Here is an 18442-nt window from a genome sequence, read left to right as displayed (position 1 = left end):
AGACCATGTAATTCTCAACAGTCATTCCTAGCATCAGCTTATGTTGGATCAGCAGGAACAGTTTAACCTCAGTGTCTGCGCCCATACCAGACTGCAATGTGCAATTTAAAATGTACTTCAAGCAAAACAATCCCTTTCCCTCACTCTTCTCTCACAACTGGAAAAATCATGTTTGGCAAGTTTTTTCTTTTTCCATAGTAAGAATCATATTTCAGTCAGGGATTTTCATTAAACATCTACCATGAATAATTTCTGTAGTTTGAAACCCATCTGCTTTGCAGTTCTGACACAGGAAACAAAAATAAAGACAAAACCCAGTCCTGCTCTGGAAAATGAACCAAAACCCAAGAGTCTGAATTTGCTCGAATATCCAGCTATAAAATAAAGCCCTTTGTACAGATGATGGTTTTAAGGGAGGTTTGTTTTTTTTTTTTTCTGTCAAGAACTACATGCTCACTTTGGCATTCTGAGTTGCAGGTATCCATAACTGACCAGGCTGCACCTGTACATGCTCACATATATGAGCAAATTGCTTGGATTGGGACTATTGATTGTTTCTGTGCCAGGAAGCTCTGCCACTAGGGAGCTTGAATGTCAGGCAAAGAAATATTAGTCTGAGTGCCTCTGTGTCAGGAGTTTCCACATATAAGTGCCTTGCCACTGCATAGCTACTTCTCCTCACATATACAGTTAAATTGCATAAAACACCACAAATCACCAGGAATTATACTGCTAAGGAAGACTAGGTACAAAAAGCTGCTGAAGCTCAAGGACAGAAGTTTTCAGCAGGTGGTATATATAAATAGGACTGTCCCTGCTCTGGGAGGTCACAGAAGGTAACAAAACCAAGCATATTTCTCAGCAGGCTGGAATTCATCATACAGAGACCCACAGCTCTCCTGGGACATTTCTGGGCAGCCTGCAAACAAGTAAGAACAGATGGAAGAATAGTAAGAATACTGCTTTAGATGTGTCATTACTCTTGGTACCAGCACCATGAGGACCAATGCTCGGCCCAGAATTTATTCTGAGCAGGGGCCGTGTCAAGCAGCCTGCACAGGGTTGCCATGGCTACTTGGATCTGCTCCCAGCACAGCCCCCATGGGGAAATTCTGCCTTGCAAGCTCCTGAGGGGAGCATCTTCCTTGGGAGAAAATGTAACACTTTTCTCTTCATCTGTTTTTTTTCTAGACACCTGCTGACACCAGCAGATGTCACTGATAAGCAGAACTTTTCTTTGGGATGGCAGATGATGGGTTTGATACAGGAGCCTGTCTTGTGGGAATGGTTGCCATTCACCTGTGGAGACCATTATGTGCATCCTGCTGCATGTTTCTAATTCTTGGAAAGATGCAGAAAATAGCAATCTTGAACAGCTAAAAGGGCTCTGCTGACTGTTGGGGACAATATTTCTGCCCCCCAGAGCCATTGCTGCCTTCAAGGCACTCCGCTCTGAGAAGACAATCAGGAAGAGGTGATTTTCTCTGGCTGTGGGTGTGTTGTGGGTAGCTGGGGATATTTCACTGACATGAGAACTGCTGCTCAGGGAGGGATCGTGATGCTGCCATTTATAGGAACTCATGACTTTAGCAGAATCTACAAGCAGACATCTGCCACACTGCTGTAATCCTGATGAGAAGTGCAGAGAAAAAATTCACCTTTCTGGGGCTTGTAAAACTAGATCCAAGGCACCTTAAGAGCAAGGAAATATCTACATCTCACCATAACAGTGCCTGAATGTCAAGGACATGATCAAAAGCAAGAGAAAAATAGGATGGGTTCTGTGAGCCAAACATATTGCCACGGCATATCGAGTTTTACCTGATATTTAGAAGCCCATTGAAAAATGTCACCTTCAGGAAATAAAAGGGGAAATGTGTAGATCAGTGGGCAATTTTGAGTAGTCTGAAACAAAGAGATAAGAATTAATTGAATTTTTCTTATGGTGACAGAAGCAATACCAACATGAATTAGTGGTTCCTTGGGGACTATACTCTGTTTTTGTGTCCTTTGGCAACTCAATAAATGAACAGAACATGGTCAGGTTATGCACTGTTATACACATTTATGATTGTCCCATCTTCCTCTTCCAAACACCAGCATGGTCTGAAGAATGTCATCTTTAGGCACTGACTCCAATCTGAATTCATGTTCCCTTTACTCTTTGGCTCTCCTCATCATTTCTCCATCCAGATGCAGATGTCTTTGAGTCACACTGTCCCTGAGCATTCTGCCTTCCTTTCCTCTCCAATTTTTTCCCCACAGAATTGTGTTTGCTAATTCCATTGTTCTGGTTACATGGACAAACCAAGCCAATTTCCATCTTGTTGCTTACACAGGCTCATGGGACTCAATTACTTCAGCTTCTTCTTCTTCTCTAGTGGCATTGTAAGTGCTATCCACTTGGTTTTTCATTTGTTTTTGGTATCTGTGTAGTCCTTCAGAGACATCTGAATTCAAAGACACAAATTCCTTATGTTGACACAGGACTACTGGGAAAAGCGCCATCCTCAGAAGTCCTGCCTGGATGTGCTTAGATGTTCTCAGTCTTCCAGATTCTGGGAAACTGAGAGATTTATCATTATGGGTGTAATTCCAGTTTTCTATTTCTATTTTCAGATTATAAATCCAGAGTGTCCTAACTAGAGGTGTTTTTCTCCTTTGGTATAAATCTCTGGTTTGACACCACAGCTGCCACGACCTTTGCAGTCAGCAGCACAAGCCAGCTTTGCTGCTGTGCTACCCTCAGTGAGTAAACCTTGCTCTGAGCATCTCTCCAAGGCAGAGGCTACCAAAATCCTCACTGCCGGACCCTGACAGTTCAGGTTAGCAGCTTAGCAGTTTCCTGCCACTGGGGAAGGAGCCCTGGGTGTTTTAATGGAGTGTTACAGTGACTGCTGCAGCCCCAAAGCTGAGGCTGTTGTGTCTGTCACCATTCACTGTGCTTGTTCTACCTGCTGTGCTTGGCAGAAATGTGTGAGTGTGATGGAATTCCTTCTGGTTATTGTTCCAGTTCCCCAGTTCTGACCCTTTTCATGCAATTGGCTCCTGGTGGTTTTAAGAGAAAGATCCTCAGCTGGATGGTTCTAAAGGAGGGAAATTTAGCCCTCATTGGCAGAAGTCCTTAGTGTGTTTAAGGTACTTTTCTGCAACATCTCTGTTGGGAAGTTCCTGGTATCTGTCTCCAGCATTGTTTCTTGTGTTATTTCTTGATGACCTTGTGGATGGTAGTATATGGCCTTCTAGTGCTGTGTTTTTGTAAAACACTGACGCTGTTTATCTTTTTTCTCTTCTCAAGGCCTTTTTATTTATTCTATAATCTGATGCCTCTGCTTCTTCCACATGATTTCAAAGCTGCAGTTTCAGTTTTGGTTGCACAATTCTAGACTGGCCTGGTCAACCGATGTCTTTTTTGTCTTTCTTGTCTTTCCTAGTGTGCTTTACTTAACTACCAGTTGTTTCTGGTCTTTTTCCTCATCAAGGAAGGGCTGAAACTTTCCCCGTTTGAACTTCTGCCTGAGTCTCCTGTTGTGCATCCAACTCCTGCTTTTTCAAAAGATTTCAATTTTATGGTTTCCTACAGAGTTTAATCTTTCTGGCCATGATGAAAAAAATCACTGTTCATGGCAGTTCCTGGGAAATTGGAACTAATGAATTATGAAAGTGATAAAGTGTTAATGAGCTTGGTTGTAGAGTATAAGAGAAATCTATTTTTAAACTATGTTCTTCACTAAGTATAATTATGTTGTGCTGAACAAAGTGTCATTAAAGAAGATGGAATCAGAGGCTTCTGTACTCTTCTCAGGCTGGAGCTGCATAGAAGGGTCACTCTGTAGATGAAAGAAGCAGTAGATGACAGTTCCCCTCTACCCTGTATGCATGTTCTGCTGCTAAGATAAGGAGCTGTCCTCACACCTAACAGCCACAGGGATCTGGACCACTCCACTGTGTTTTGGCTCATCCACATTCACCCAAGCAGATGGGCAGCACCTCGGTGTGCACTGAGGTTTAATGCCTTTAATTCAGTTTAAAATCCCAGTGCTGCCTGGTCTCGTTGTCTGTGCTGCAGGATGCTCAAGCAGGAATATATTACAGGCATTTTGTTGCTCTGCTTCCTCCTCATTTCCATCAGCTTCAGCAGGGTGAGGGGGTGCCTCTCACAGGTACTCCAAGTACAGCCAACTCAGCCAACTCAGCTAAAGGAAGTGTCACAGCTCCTCAGTGCTTTCCTTAAAGGTATCCATGTGGATAGCACTGCCAGCTATTTCAGGGATTAAGAGCAGAGCACATGCTGGAGAGCAGCTCTTCAGTTTCAGAGCCCTTGCTTTACTTGTTAGATCCTCGACCCCATATCCCCTTTCCAGGTGTGGAATAATGTGGAAATATCAGCATTTCTTCAGCCAGAGGAGATCCAGGACTTCTTCCAGGGGAATTCCCAGGACCAGATGTCAATATGAGATAGAGCTGAAGTTCTAGATGCAGGCACACAGGGTCTGCTTTTGCAGGAATAAGGTAGGGAACATGGCCTTTCTGAAATACTGAGTTCTGAGGGGGACACTCAGGAGAGTGAGATAACATATTCAATCAATGTGCACCCTGCACTAAGCAGCTGAGCAAGAGTTGGGATCATTGCTGGAGAAGTCACATTTTTGCAGGTCATTCAGCATCCACTCGTACATTACAGTGGCAGTACAGGATTTATGCTGCCCAGCTGCCCACTAAAACTGTCAGGGCTGAGGCCATGGCTGACAAGACAAACTCGACATAGATACTTGTAAGTTACTCTCAAAAGGCAAATTTCCTTGGTAAAACCTTGTGAAGCATTCAGATATATAAAGGGTCTCCCCTGTGCCTCATGTAACAGGAAACAGTGCTATGATTTGAAATTCTGGGGATTTAGTTCTTAGCAACAGTCTCCAGGTCCTATGGATAACTCTTGAGAATCAATCATTATGTGAAAAATGCATGCTATCATACAGATGTATTTTATTAAAAAATGTTTTTCTCCATTTACTTTGGAGAAAATTTTATTTCTCTGGCTCTAAGATATGTTGTGAAGTACCATAGTGCTGAGGTTAATCATACAGAAAAAGGAAGTTTGCCAAGTGTTTTAAGGGAAGACAATCAGTAATCAGAATCACATTCTGCAAGAGAGATTCCAGGAAGAAAAGCCTTTACAAGCAAGATCACTTCCAAGGATGACTGAAGGGGAATAACCCACTTTGAAGTGGCAGAGGTCAATAGGGTGGACAGAAAAAGGAAAAATAATACACTTCTGCTTCCTAGAGCTGCAATCCCACCTAGCTGACAACCAGGTGAAAACAGGTTGTTTTCTTTTGTTTGCTGCTTCTGAGTGGGATAGATTGCACTGTCACTGACTGTGAGGGTCCTACTCAAGGGTCAAAGAGTGAGGTCCTTAATGCCCTCATTTCACTACAAACAGTATCTTATTTACCTCATTTACAAATCTAAACTCATGTTTATTCAGCTCTATGAGATCTTTAGATAGCACTGTCCAAGGATAAAAAAATATAATTTGTTTCAGTTTAGCCCCTGAGACAAGGGCACTTGTATTATGGGTACTGATTTAGAGTGGCTGTTTTAAAGCCAGTAAGCTTTTTGGGTTGTGTTCAAGGAGCTAAGCAGAGCAGGGTAAGACAATATTATCCTAGAAGAGCACGCATAGTCTCCAGCTCTGATTACACACAGATTTTGCATTTTGCCTCTTGGGAGTGAAAAAGAAGGGAAAAAAAAAAGCCAAAGTAAGGATTAACAAAGCTAACAAGACCCCGAGGGCTTCTTTCCAAAATGCTTTCCCTACAATCCCATCGGTTTAAAGCTTAGAGTAAAAATGAAAGTATTTATATGGAGAGATGGGAGGTAACTGTTCAGGATGAGAATTAAAAAAAAAAAAAAAAAAAGAAGAATAAAGCTACCCACTATAAGCAACCAGAATGTTTCCAAAACAACTTGTAAATCACAGAGAAGCCTGGCACTGTTCAATCTTGAAAAAGCAGCTGCACAAGTGTTTAATGTTTTAAAATAAGCAGTGTGTCAAAGTGGTGTGGAACTCAGCTCAAATGGGAAGGACTTGGTGAGGCTTTCTGCTTTCCTTGTGCACATCTGCATTTAGGAGAGAAATTATGGACTTGCACAACAGGTTATAAAATGTGTCCTCATACCACGTTTTAAAATATCCCCAGGCCCATGGTCACGGCTCTTGCCAAACCAAAATTCTGGGCTCCTAGCTCAGAGTATCTCCTGAAGGGGAACTACTTGACTCTAACTCACTTTTCAGGGTTAACAGTGATGTGGGTAATGGAGAACTCATCCTTGGCAGCCAGACTGACCTCGGGAAGATGTCTAGGTTAGACATCCTTAGGGGACTAGACATCATTCAGTGTCTTATCTCCAGTCAAACCACAGGCAGCAGACTAGACAAAGATAATGTCTCCCATGCCCTCATTACAGCCCAGATGGAGCTGGCCTTTGGGCTGGTACTGCCTGTGGAGGCAGATGAGTTCCAGAGCTGGAGGTCAGGGCTGGGGCAGAGCTGCCCAGTTATCCCATGCCATGGAGCTGACTTGCTCAGTGGGAGCTTTTCCATGCCAAGAAGTTGTGTAGGTGATGGCAGACTTTTCCTGTTAATGATAAACAGGGGAAATAAGCCCATGCAGAGCCCTGGGTGATGCAGGCAGATTGCTATCTGTGTCTGAGAGAGGCTCATCTGAAGATAACTAGGGTAGCTCTGTATCTCACAGGCAGCAACAGGAACTATGTAAAGTGACAGCATTCATCAGTTTGCTCTCCTAAATGGCAAGGTATCTGCCCAGAGGCCTCCTTAAATACAGTTAAACTCCTTAAAATGTGAACCTGAAGGTTAACTACATATTCAGCTTTTCCAGTCTCCCCTGCTAAAAATACACAAACTTTTACTCATCAATTTGCTAATCCTTGAAAAAAAATCAGTCTTGGACAGGTTTTGCTGCTGCAATGTATCATTTGCTTAATTGAGATGGAATCAGACAGTTTTGGGGAAAGAAGGGAAGAGGGATCTTCTGTCCCATGGGTGTTGATAACTTGTTATTTTTTCCAGCAAATTTCTTCTTTTTTCAGGCTTGTCAGGCCCAGAGCTGACAACAGATTCTTGCTTTGCTTCAATCACACGCTCCATCATGCAACAATAAAGGAAAACATTCCTCTTAAGTAGATTGGAAAAATTGACTCTCCACTCTACAGCAGCTGAACTGCCTGTCAGGCTGTACAAAAAGCACACAAAAGAAGTCTGAATAGCTGTGTTGATACCTTAGTCAAGAGCTCAGCAAGCAAAAGGTCTCTCTGCAGCCCAGTAAATGCAATCATGGCCAGGATGGGCTTGCTCAGGGCTGGTGATGCACAGCTGGACAAGCCCTTTCAGCAGCCTGTGCCTCAGTCCTCAGTCTGTAAAACTGGTGCCTTCCTTTGGAAAAGTCAGCTGAATTCAGCTTGGCAGGGAAGGGAAAGGTCAGCTCCCCATCCTGCTGCCAGCAATGCTCTGCCTAGGGAAGGTTGGTTGCTATGGGGCAATTTGGCCACAGTTTTGCATTGACTTCCCACCCATCCTAGCAGTGTTTTTGCCCTGCCTGCAGCCTCTTCTCCTGGCACCATGAGGCAGCTCTGATGCTCCTGCCTCTGTGGCCAGCCTGGAGCACACTGGAGGCTCATACAATCATTCGGCACTACAGGATGTGCCTCATCCTTGCTGCCCCTTCCTACTGGTTCTGACCTCTCTCTCCAGTCTGCCACCAACCCTTCCCAAAGTTACCTGTAGCCCCTCAGCCCTTTACCACTCTTTAATCTCCATTCCAGACTTTATTCCACACAACCCAGCATATGGTAACACCTCCAAGGAAGCATTTCCCCCCGCACTGTCCTGCTTTCACACCCCACATCCACATTTCCCTCCTTCCCAGCCAGAACCTGCACGAGGCAGAGAAAGCCAGGGAGCAGAGGGGCTGCAGGGCAGGGACGTGGGCTGCTGGCACATGGGGAATGGCAGGAGCCCTTCCTGTGGCAGCACAAAGTTACAGTCTGAGCTTACATAAACCTGACTCTTTCTCCTCAGGAGAGGAGGGCCCATGCCCTTTCCCACCTACTTCATTGTACTCATGGGGCTGCAGGACCTCCACTGGTTGCTGGGACAACTGATATTTTTTTCCTTATAAATATATATTCAGTAAAGTCATATTCTGTAGTGAACTTGAAGAAGCTGAATGACCTTCCTGACTGGAAGAAAAGTCTCCCGGGCATTTCACGAGGGGGCTGCCAAGTCAGTCCTCTCTTTGCTGTAATGCTGAATGCCAGAATGGGTTATCAAAAACACCCACACACAACCCAAAACCCCCAAAAAAGCACCACCTTGATCTTTTCACTCTGTAATGTCAGGTTCAGCCTCTCATCTATTCAGAGGAAATCAAAGCTATAAATAGTCCTACCCTGCTTTCATGCCTTAGTTTACAGAATTAAGAAATCTTTCTGGTATTGGATGCTGCAGGGCTTGCACTGAAGGAGGCCAACTGCTTTGTTTAAAGTGACCATTTTAAAAAGAGCTGTGGTACCTCTACAGTGACAGCAGAAGTAACCAAATATACTTTCTGATGGGCCCTTCTGCCTGATACAGTCTGATGAGCCAGAGATTGTTTTGAGAGGTTTGGCTTGGGAAGGGTGGAATGGACATTTACTCCTTGGATTGTCCCATGCCAGCTGAAGTTCTCTTCAATATCTGTGCAGCAACAGTCCAAGAGCACTGCAGTGTTATTGATGGCACATGATGAAGTCTATTTCAGCCTGCAGCAAGCTCAGCTCCCCAATATGCCTAGGGGCATAGAATTACCCCTGGGGGGCATTACTGGGCCAAGTACATCCAAGTACCTGATAGCAGTTGACTGCAAATCTGCACTGATTAAATAAACTGAGCACATTCTGTCTTTCCCTATACACAAAGTGAGAAGCTGAAGAAAGGAAGGTTATGGATTTTGGGGAGTTCACAGGTGACACACTAGTGCAGAAAATATTTGGTTTTTTTATTTTTCACCATTATCCCTCTGTGAATCTTAGCAATATTTCTTCAAGAACCTGGACTTTAGAGAATTAGAAGTGCTTTTGCTGCACTACTGAGACTTTCCTTCTGAGAACTGCTGTCTGCCCTTCAGCTCACCCACAGCCTGGCTCAGTGTCACTAGTGGGATCCCTCAGGCTGGCAGGGACAGCAGGAGATCTCTGGCCCAAAATCCTGCTAAAACCATGAGGTCAAGCCAAGTCACTCACAGCTTCATCCAGCCCAAACTTGAAAACCTCCCAGGAAAATCTGCAAGTGCTACACAAATAAATGTCTTTATCTTGGAAGTCAGGGTCAGGTATACCAGCACATGCACCAGTTTATTCATTTTAGCTATGAAGTGAAGGATCTCATCTTTCTCACCTCAGTCTGTACCACAGATTTATATCTCCATCTTCATTCTACTTCAGAAGGGATCCAAAATAAATGCAATTAAAATTATTTTTCTAAATGGCAGATTGTCTTCTTATAGGTTGTTTCACTGTATATTCTGTTATTCTGTTTTCTGAGTATTACCAAAATTGCAAGGTTTTTCTCTGCATTTGTGATGGAAAAAAAAATTTAAAATCTGCCTATCTTCAGTCTAGTTCCTGATTCCAGGAGTCAGAGCGTTAGCGAAAGGGCTTGCAAAACTGAGGAAGCTATTGCAAGAGCTGTCAGCACTTCCACAGAAATATTCATATCACAAAGTCCATCTGCACATTTAACTCCCTTGCACTGAAGGAGTTAAATTGTGAATAGGTTGCAGCTATCCTCCTATTTTTTCCCATGACCTCATTTGTGCAGAATTACAATGTAGTGGGAAAACACCACCTACCATACTGTGACATGTTAGCAGCAAGTACTTTAGTCCCCGAGTTCCTTAATCCAGCCCCAGCATTATGTATTAAAATAAACATTAACAAAATTAAACAGGGAAATCTGCCATAAATGACCATATTTGGCCATGTCAGCTGGGTGCCAGAGGAGTGCAATAGGGCAGTCTGTGCCAGCATCTGGAGGTGCTTGAGCCAACAGAGAGCATCCACTGAGCTGTTCCTACTCCATCTGCCTCCTCTCCCTGCCCTGTGAGTGTCCTCACAGCACTGGGACACACTGACCCATGCAGGCACACTCAGGAATTTGCCTCCCTCGTGCCTGAGCTCTGCCATCATGCCAGGTGTGCCCACAGCCCTCACCTCAGGCTGGCTGGGATGCAGACCAGGGCTTTCAGCAGCTTTGCTTAGAGCTGAACCTGCAAAGATGAGCACTGTCCATCCCCTGTTGCTCTAGTGCCCGTCTGTAAACATGCTGCTGCCTGATCACTGTTGTTTAATTTCCATCTGTGACTGTTACAGGACAGTCAGAATGACTGCACATGTCCTGTTTATCTGTGCAAATGACATTAGTACACAATAAAAAGCTGTGGAGTTTTTTCCCATCTGCGCTTGGGAAGGAGGAATGGCAGTGTTGAAGGGACTGAAGTGACTTTGAGAGAATTAAGCTTGCTTTCACATCTTTAGACTGCACCTACTTGGGATCATTAAGGTAAGGAAATATATTGTAAAATCTTCAGTAATCTTTTCCTGTTGATTTCACATTTCCTAACATCCAACAGGGAAAGGAACACCTTTGCTCATCTAAATTTCTGTTTGGCCTCCCCAGCAAGATCTGCCTTCCTGCTTCCTCTGTATCTGGTGTAACTCTTCTTTCTGTCCTGATAGAGTTTGCTGGCAGATGTTCACTGGTGGATGCACAAAGTGGTCAGACCCTCACAAACTTTCATGGCAAGCAGGTGAAAGCAGTTAGAGAATTAATCAGGCAGGTTAAACTGCTGCTGTGTGTTTTACTTGAGTTGTAATCCTTCCCTAAATCCCTCCTGTCTCAAGCATTTCATATCAAACTCCAGTCTGCACTTCCTGAGCTCAGTCTCACTTTGAGAAAGGTCAAATAAGGTGACCAGGGCAGACACTGAATTTCTTTATCAACATCCTATTTTGCTACCAGGCTTGCAGTTTTGTAGCAGCACTCAGTGATTGCTGTTAAACTGCTTTGGAGAGCAGTAATTGCCTGCACCTTTTCTGTCAAGGTACATTGTGGGTCCTCAGCACAAGCTCATCCCTCATAGCCTGGAGTACAGCTACTGTCCATAAACCAGAAACTGAGCTACTGTGTCCAATGGCACCGTGTCTCATCCCTCACAGGAGGTATTAGTCATGTTCTGGACATTTTTGTATTACTTGGAGATAATTTATTTTGGTTTTCCTGTTTGATTTTGCTAAGGTTATTTCAAGACCTCTGTTTCGTTCAAGCTTATTCAGAGTTGATCTGCAGAGAAGCTTGGAGGGCCAGAGCACAGAGAACTTTAAGTCTCATAATTTTCCTCTAATAAATGAAATAACCACACTAAAGCCAAGGCTTCACTACAAACTCCTCCTTCAGCTGTGCACTCATTGATTTTGGGAGGCTCAACCCAGCCTTGGCCCCATGTGTTGTAAAAGATGCTTCTGATCAGTTGTGCTTCTGGCAGACTGTCCCCCCCAGCTACCGCTTAAATAAGGAACAGCAGCTGCACAGCATGGGCTCATGTGGATTGCCTGCAGAAATACACCTGCAGTGAGCCGAGCCCCTGCAGCAAGGGGGGAGGCAGGAGCAGGGCTACAGGAGATGGGCAGCTATGGCAGCATCAGACCAGCCTCAAGGCCCTTATGGCGTGAACCTGAAGAGTTCAAGGTGGACTTAGCAAATAAATATCATTGTTATTTCTATTTTCAAAAATCGAATAATATGAGCAATATGTTCTTTATTCTGTGAAATTGCAGATACTTCTGTTTAGTGCCATTTTGCTTACTTGGAAAGGAATCACTTCCTTTTTTCTTGGTACAGAAGAGCTTGGAAAACAATTACTACACACCCCACACCAAAACATAGGTAAAAGATTGCTGAGAAGTATGTGATCAATTCATGTGTTTTGTGAAATCAAATTTTCTTCAGATATTATTCACAAAATTTCCAGAACAAAAGGAACTGTTAACCTCAGTTTATGGTGATAGAGCATTCCTCTTCTAAAGAACTTTACCCCTGTGGCAGGTGCCTTCATGACTCTTTGTGAAAGTAAAAGCCACTGTCACTACCTGCACCACGTGGTCTGTGGCACTCAGATGCTTCTTCCAAGCTCTCAGTGTAGGCTACTTCAGAAATGCACATGTACTTTAAACTTCTGATTCCTCCCTTTTCAATACTGCTGCAATGGAGCTGAGGTCAGCAGGATGAATTCTGAAGGTTTATCCGTGAGAAGGAGAGGGAATTGGGGCCTGAGGTTGCCACCAGGCTGCTGAGAAGAGCCAAAGGCAGGAGCCAGCTGGGGAAGGGCTGCTCAGTTTGTGAGGCTGGGGCTCCATCCCAGAGTGAAGCAGAAGTAAGGGGCAACTCTCAGAACAGAAAGTGCACAAAGTAGTCGAGATTTTGCAAAGATTGAGAGGTAGATGCCAATACTGCATCTCTAAATGGTAGAAATCTTGTAACAAGCTTTAGGTCTGGGAGATTTCCACTGCTTTGGGTAAGAAGTAAGGGATCCTTCAGGCCAATGCAAAACCACAGAGATCCAAGGCTTTGAAAATTGCCAGGTTTCTCAGCTTTCTGATGAACCACATGGTACCTGATATCAGATATTTGGCCTCTTCTATAGCTACTGATACCACTGAGATTTAGAACATTCTCCTGTTCTCTCTAAGGGCTACTTCACAGAAGAGATGAAAATTTCCCCAAAAAACAACAAAACAAAGGGAAAGAAGTTTCATTTCATTATTCTCTTACCTAGTGGCTTCTTTGGGGATTTCCATTTAAAAAGAGAAATCACAATTAAATACAGTCTTCCCATCAGAAAATGATACTTCCCCAAATCACCAAATATAAAAAAAGTTGCTATGAGGAAAAGAAATTGTGAAACAATGAACCTCTTTTATTTGGCAGTGCAATGCCAAGAGGATTCTGAAGGGTTTTTTTGTACTTCATTGAATGGCCATCTCTTTACAGAACACAAGGGCTGGGCAACATCCTCTGTACCATCATTGTGATACCAGGGAAAGCCTCCTCAGATCCTGGCTGAAAAGTGGGATGGAATGAGAATGGCTCTACAAACAGCCAAGGACAAGAAGCAGTTGGCAAGGTTATTCAAAATAATAACCTTGTTGCAATTTGAAATTTAACTGAAGGAAGACTCTCCATAAAATCAGAACTCTGTATGTCGAGACAAATTCAGATTTCAGTTTACATCTGAAAGCATCAACTGTGTGGAGTCTAAGGAGTTGAAGTGAGGTGAGGAGAAGGATTTGTTCCTGCTTCTCTGAAGGCTTTGGGAGGAACCAGCTCTCAGAAAGGGACGAGCAGCTCTCCCTGGAGCACGTCACACACATCATTGCTCGTGTGTCAACCCAGACAGGAAAGAGATTTGCTGAAGTTAAAGAATAGATATTTGGAAAAACAAACCCTGCCAGTCCACAGTGGCCATCAGGCTGTTCAGCTGGGGTGTTTTACATAGTTCCAGGAGTGCAACACCCAACATCCAACTTGCATTCCACAGCAAGAGAATATCTCTGGGGGTGCTCAGAGATCTCCTACCCTGACACTTACAGAATACCAGGGGTGGGTGAAGGGCACACCATTAATCTGAGGCAATCCAGACATAACAGTTTACTTGTCAAGGAAGCTCAGGTTCTAAATTCTTTTAAAACATTTAGACATCTTTTAATTTTATTTATGGAAAAAAATTAGAAGGCAGTGTAATAATGCAGCTGAAGCTAGAGAATTAATTAATCACCAAATTAATTACCAAATCTCTGTCACACAGAAGATTTACCATCTCCCCTTGCACTAGATACAGTTCTTTGGCTTTATTAACAAGAATTCATTCAATTTCTTTTACACTTAAAATCTGGGGTACTTACCCTAAATGAGAAAGGAAGCAAAAGAGAGACCACTTCTGTACCCAGTCTCATAAGTTCTTGTCAACACAGTGCAGGATGGAGAACTGAGAGGCTTTCTACCAACTGACACGCAACCCTGACAGAATGAAGCTAAAAATAATGTGAATATCCACCATGGGAATGCAGGAGCCTCATGGCTGCTGGGATTGTTGCATGTGATGGCAGCTCTCCTGCTTTATGAATAAGAGCTGGATTTGAATTACCCTCTTCCACTTACTTTGCAACTTGCATGAAGGTGATGGAAACTGATTTAATTCTTGCTTCTACCAGGAAGCTTGTCTCCCAGTACATCCTTTGCATTAAGTTAGTGATAGATTAGAAAATGCAAGCAAGTTGGAAAAGCATGGCAGCAAAGTCTCTCTAGATAGGCTAGCTCAGTGACATTTTTGTACTATATTTTACTTTGCCTGTCCTAAAATAAATCAAATTTTATGGCACAGGACACGAGTGAAGAAGTAACATTTCTAAACCTGACATATTTTAGGATGACACAATTTGATTTTTTAAACTTTTATCCAAAGGAAATCTTGAATCATCAAAAAACTGATTCCCCACCATGAAAAATCTAAGTCCTAGGTCAAGTTCAAATAGCTAAATAAAGAAAAGGTTTCTCTACCCTGCAGCTAACCCTTGCCCTTGTATTTTTAATTGAACACCTGAAGTTGTGGCAAAAGGTTTGCTGCTCCTGCCCTCACAGGGAACATCTCCACAGCTGGGTGCTCCCAGGAGCAGGCAGGTGAGATAGAAAACTTCCCAGGGATGCAGCAGCCAGACAGGGAGCTGCCCCCCCTGCAGGAGCAGGGCTGTGCCAGATTGGGGTCTGGCCTTGAGATTAAAAAGTTTGAGAGATTCAGTTGTACCTCTGGCTTTAAAGTCGGTTTACAACGCAGAGGTATGTGAAGAAATGTAGGAGAAGGAAAAACTATTTGAGCAACTGTAAATTTCATTTGAACAAGGAGAAAGTGATATTGGACACTGATCTGGAGAAACAACAGTGTTTTAGCAAAGAATAAAACAGTTTCTCTGGAGACTTGGCTTTGGGACAGAGCTCAATGGCAGAGGATTTAAATGTGTTCAGATAAATAAACAGTGTGTAGTTATTTTTATGAACTCTTTTGAGTGTGTGTTTCTATGACTATCCTAAAACCCAGGTGTTTCCAAATATCCCTTTGAAAGTGGAAATCATGTGCCTTGCACATCCATTTATGCAGAGGGCTGGGTTAGACATGGCTGAGTTTGGACTGGGTTAATTTTCACTTGGCTATCCAACTGGGAATGGCACTGGGACCAGCAGCCACCTGCTCCCCTGGCTGGCTTTGAGAACAGCTCAGGGGTGGCTTGTGCTTCAGTGGGACTGAAACAGGTGCATGAAAAGGCAACACAGCAGATGTCAGATGGCTGGTGACCCCAAATTCAGTGGCTTGAATAGAGAGAGTCAGTAAGTTAACCAAGCTCAATCTGCCAATGCTTCCCACTTTCCTCAAGACTTCCAGCTGGTGAAAGGCAGCTCCCCTTGCTTGATCAAAGCACTGGCCTCCTCATCTGCTGTGCTTTATTTCCCTATTGTGAGTCTGTAAATGATAACAGAAGGTGCAGAACCACAGGGGAGCTGAGGTAAAGCAGCTGCAGGAAATATTAACTGAGCTACATCATAAAAGCAAGATCTGCTGCCAGGCACAAGAGGAACCTGTTGAGTGCAAGTGAGATTACATAAATATTGGTGATCACAAGAGGACGCAGTACCTTAACCAGAGCAAGAGCAGAAAATGTAAAGACCTTACTTGATTTTTCTTCTTTAATGTTGTACTCCAGCACAGCAGGAGCCTCGTTCTGCACTGGCAGGCGGACTGCAAGGACCATGTTGCTCACATTACCCTCTTTCCTAACTAAGAATATCTGAAAAAGGAGAAAAGAATCAAGAGCTCAGCTACATTATGTGAGCTTCTAAACTTCATTTTAGGTCATTGGCAATGTAGATTTTATCAGTACAATTCACCTTTAAATAGCCTTATTTTAGCTTCATTCCACTTAGCTATGCTTTTTACAACAAAAAATAATGGGGAAAAGGACATTTCATCTAAGTGAAATTCAGACCTGCCAAGGCACTCACAAAGTTTCTATGCATCACTGATATCCCACTTATGCCTAAAGCAAACTGTTTCACCAACTGAAGATTTAAAACTGCACTCCCAGTTTGTTAAGTGATGGTCCTCACACCAGTGCCCTAAATCACAGATGAGTCACCCCAGAATGTCCCAGTCGAGGTCTAAAGCAAGGGTGTCACTTGTACATTTAGTCAGTAAGGATTTGAGTGTCCATGAGAGGAGCATAAGGCCAAAGGCTCTGGTGGCCACAGTGCCCATGGCAGAGCTTTTTGTGGGACCAGAAGATCATTCAGCGTGGCAGGTATCCTGTGAGGACCCTTGTCCAACCCCCTGGGTGAAGCCATGAGGCCAGACCAAGTTTCTCAGGGATTTGTCTGTACCAGTCTGGAGAATGTCCGAAGCTGGAGACTGCCTAGCCTCTCTTGGCAACCTGTCCCACCACTGACTGTCCTCACAGGGACAAAATGTTCCCTGAACCCAGCCTGGACTGTCGCAGACATCTTTTCATTAATTAAAATAATTTCTTAGGATTTTTTCTTCCTGAGATGCTGAGAGGCTTCAGGGACAAAACGTAAACAATGATTATCTGCTGCTGTGGAATGCAACAGGTGCATCTGTGATTGGTTTCATGTGGATGTTTGGAATTAATGGCCAATCACAGTCAGCTGGCTTGGACACTGTCTGAGCCACAAACCTTTGTTATCATTCTTGCTTTTCTATTCCTAGCTAAGCCTTCTGATAAGAACTTTTTCTTCTATTCTTCTAGTATAGTTTTAATGTAATATATATAATAAAATAATAAATCAAGCCTTCTGAAAATTGGAGTCAGATCTCCATCACTTCCCTCATCTGAAAACCCCTGTGAACACCACCACACTGGACCCCTCTGGTTTCAATGTATCCTGTTGCCTCTTGTCCCCCCACCCTGCAGAGCTGAGCACAGCCTGCCTTCATGCCTTCATCTTCCCCATGAGCTCCCTGCAGGTGCCAGGGGTTGCTGTGTGGTTCCCTGAAGGTGTCTCCTGGCTGGACAAGCCCTGGTTCCACTGCCTGTCCCCAGTGGGTCTGTGCCCAGCTGGCTGGCCACCATCCCTACAGCTCCTTTCCCACAGAGCTGCTCCACCAAGAAAAAGGAAAAATGCCTCAATTTTTGTATTGTATGAGATCCTAAGTGTGTTTCTAATTAAAGCTCATTGTCAGGGATATTTTTAGCTTGTATCTTGAAGGTGCAGATGCAAAGACAAAATAATCTTCACATTCATCTGTTCTTTGATAGTAAGCTTAGGCAGAAAGGAGTCAAGGTATTTTTAAAAAACTGAATTAAAAAATCAAGCTAATTTTGTAGCCTGGATATTAATATTAGAAAGAGAAATATGAGTTGATAAAATCATTAATCAACTGTAATGTATGGAAATCTAGCAAAAGCCATTAATTTCTTGGGCAGAGGAATTTTAAAAAAGCTTGTCTAGAAGCCAGGACCTTTCCCTGCATGAGTGCCAGTCCTAAGGGCATCTCCAGTCCCTTTGAAGCGCCCATGCTGAACACACAGCTTTGGGGCTGCTTCACAAGCTCACACAGTGCTGTCATCTTGGCCTCTGAGCTCAGTAGAAATGCAGCCCCAGGGCCTCATGTCGACCATCAGGGCAGAGAAAATGCAAATAAATGCACAGGTGTGTGCCCCAAACAGGCTGATTTCTGCAGGGCAGCCCCACCTTCTGCTGCAGTGAATGTCTACAGGCAGGTGGCACCTGCAGGGAGAGGCTCTCCCTTGCCCAGGTCCCACCACCCGCATGGCACTGCTGTCCCTCTAACCAGCACCATCTTAGAGTGCTACATCTGAAATTTAATCTGAGCAACCAGGGAAATGAAACCTGGAAATGAATCACTTCTTTTTTCCTGATGGGCACGCCTGGTTGCCATGGATCCAGAGGCTAAAATTGGGCTCTGGCTGTTCAGAGAAGCAGGAGGTGGAATTTGTGAGCTGTGCTGAGCCCTGAGTGCTGTACTTCCCCTGGGTCAGGGCCAGTACTGAAATCAGTCTCTTCTATGCTCACCACAGGTGGGAATGGTGCTGCCCAGCCTCAGGTGGGCTCCCAGAGGGCAGGAGGTTCTGCCCTTGCCATGGACACCTCTGATGCACCAGCTCTTCTCCTGCTTGCTTCTGGCTGCAGCTGAAGGCTGTGCCCAAGGACAGCTGAGCAGCAGGAGCAGAGGCAGGATGCTCCCCCAAAGCCACTCAGAGGTGGGGAACTCCCTGCCTGCAGGGAATGGATAAT

At 44.0% G+C, this 18442-nt stretch overlaps 1 protein-coding gene across 1 annotated transcript in view; it reads right to left on the bottom strand.

The window, feature by feature from the left end:
• The window catches only part of LOC128936447 (ras and Rab interactor 3-like), a 153231-nt gene that overhangs the window by 26727 nt on the left and 108062 nt on the right, over nt 1-18442 (bottom strand). Inside the window, exon 19 of the mRNA XM_054275382.1 lies at nt 15843-15957. Within this exon, the coding sequence (XP_054131357.1) occupies nt 15843-15957 (115 nt within the window). The remainder of the gene's footprint in view (nt 1-15842; nt 15958-18442) is intronic.

This window comes from Melozone crissalis, unplaced genomic scaffold (genome assembly GCF_028551555.1).
Source record: "Melozone crissalis strain CALT ecotype California unplaced genomic scaffold, PUWL_Pcris_2 ptg000018l_1, whole genome shotgun sequence".
In the NCBI taxonomy this organism is placed as follows: domain Eukaryota; kingdom Metazoa; phylum Chordata; class Aves; order Passeriformes; family Passerellidae; genus Melozone; species Melozone crissalis.
The sequence above is the reverse complement of the archived record's forward strand: the minus strand, read 5'-3'. Positions and strand labels throughout refer to the sequence as shown.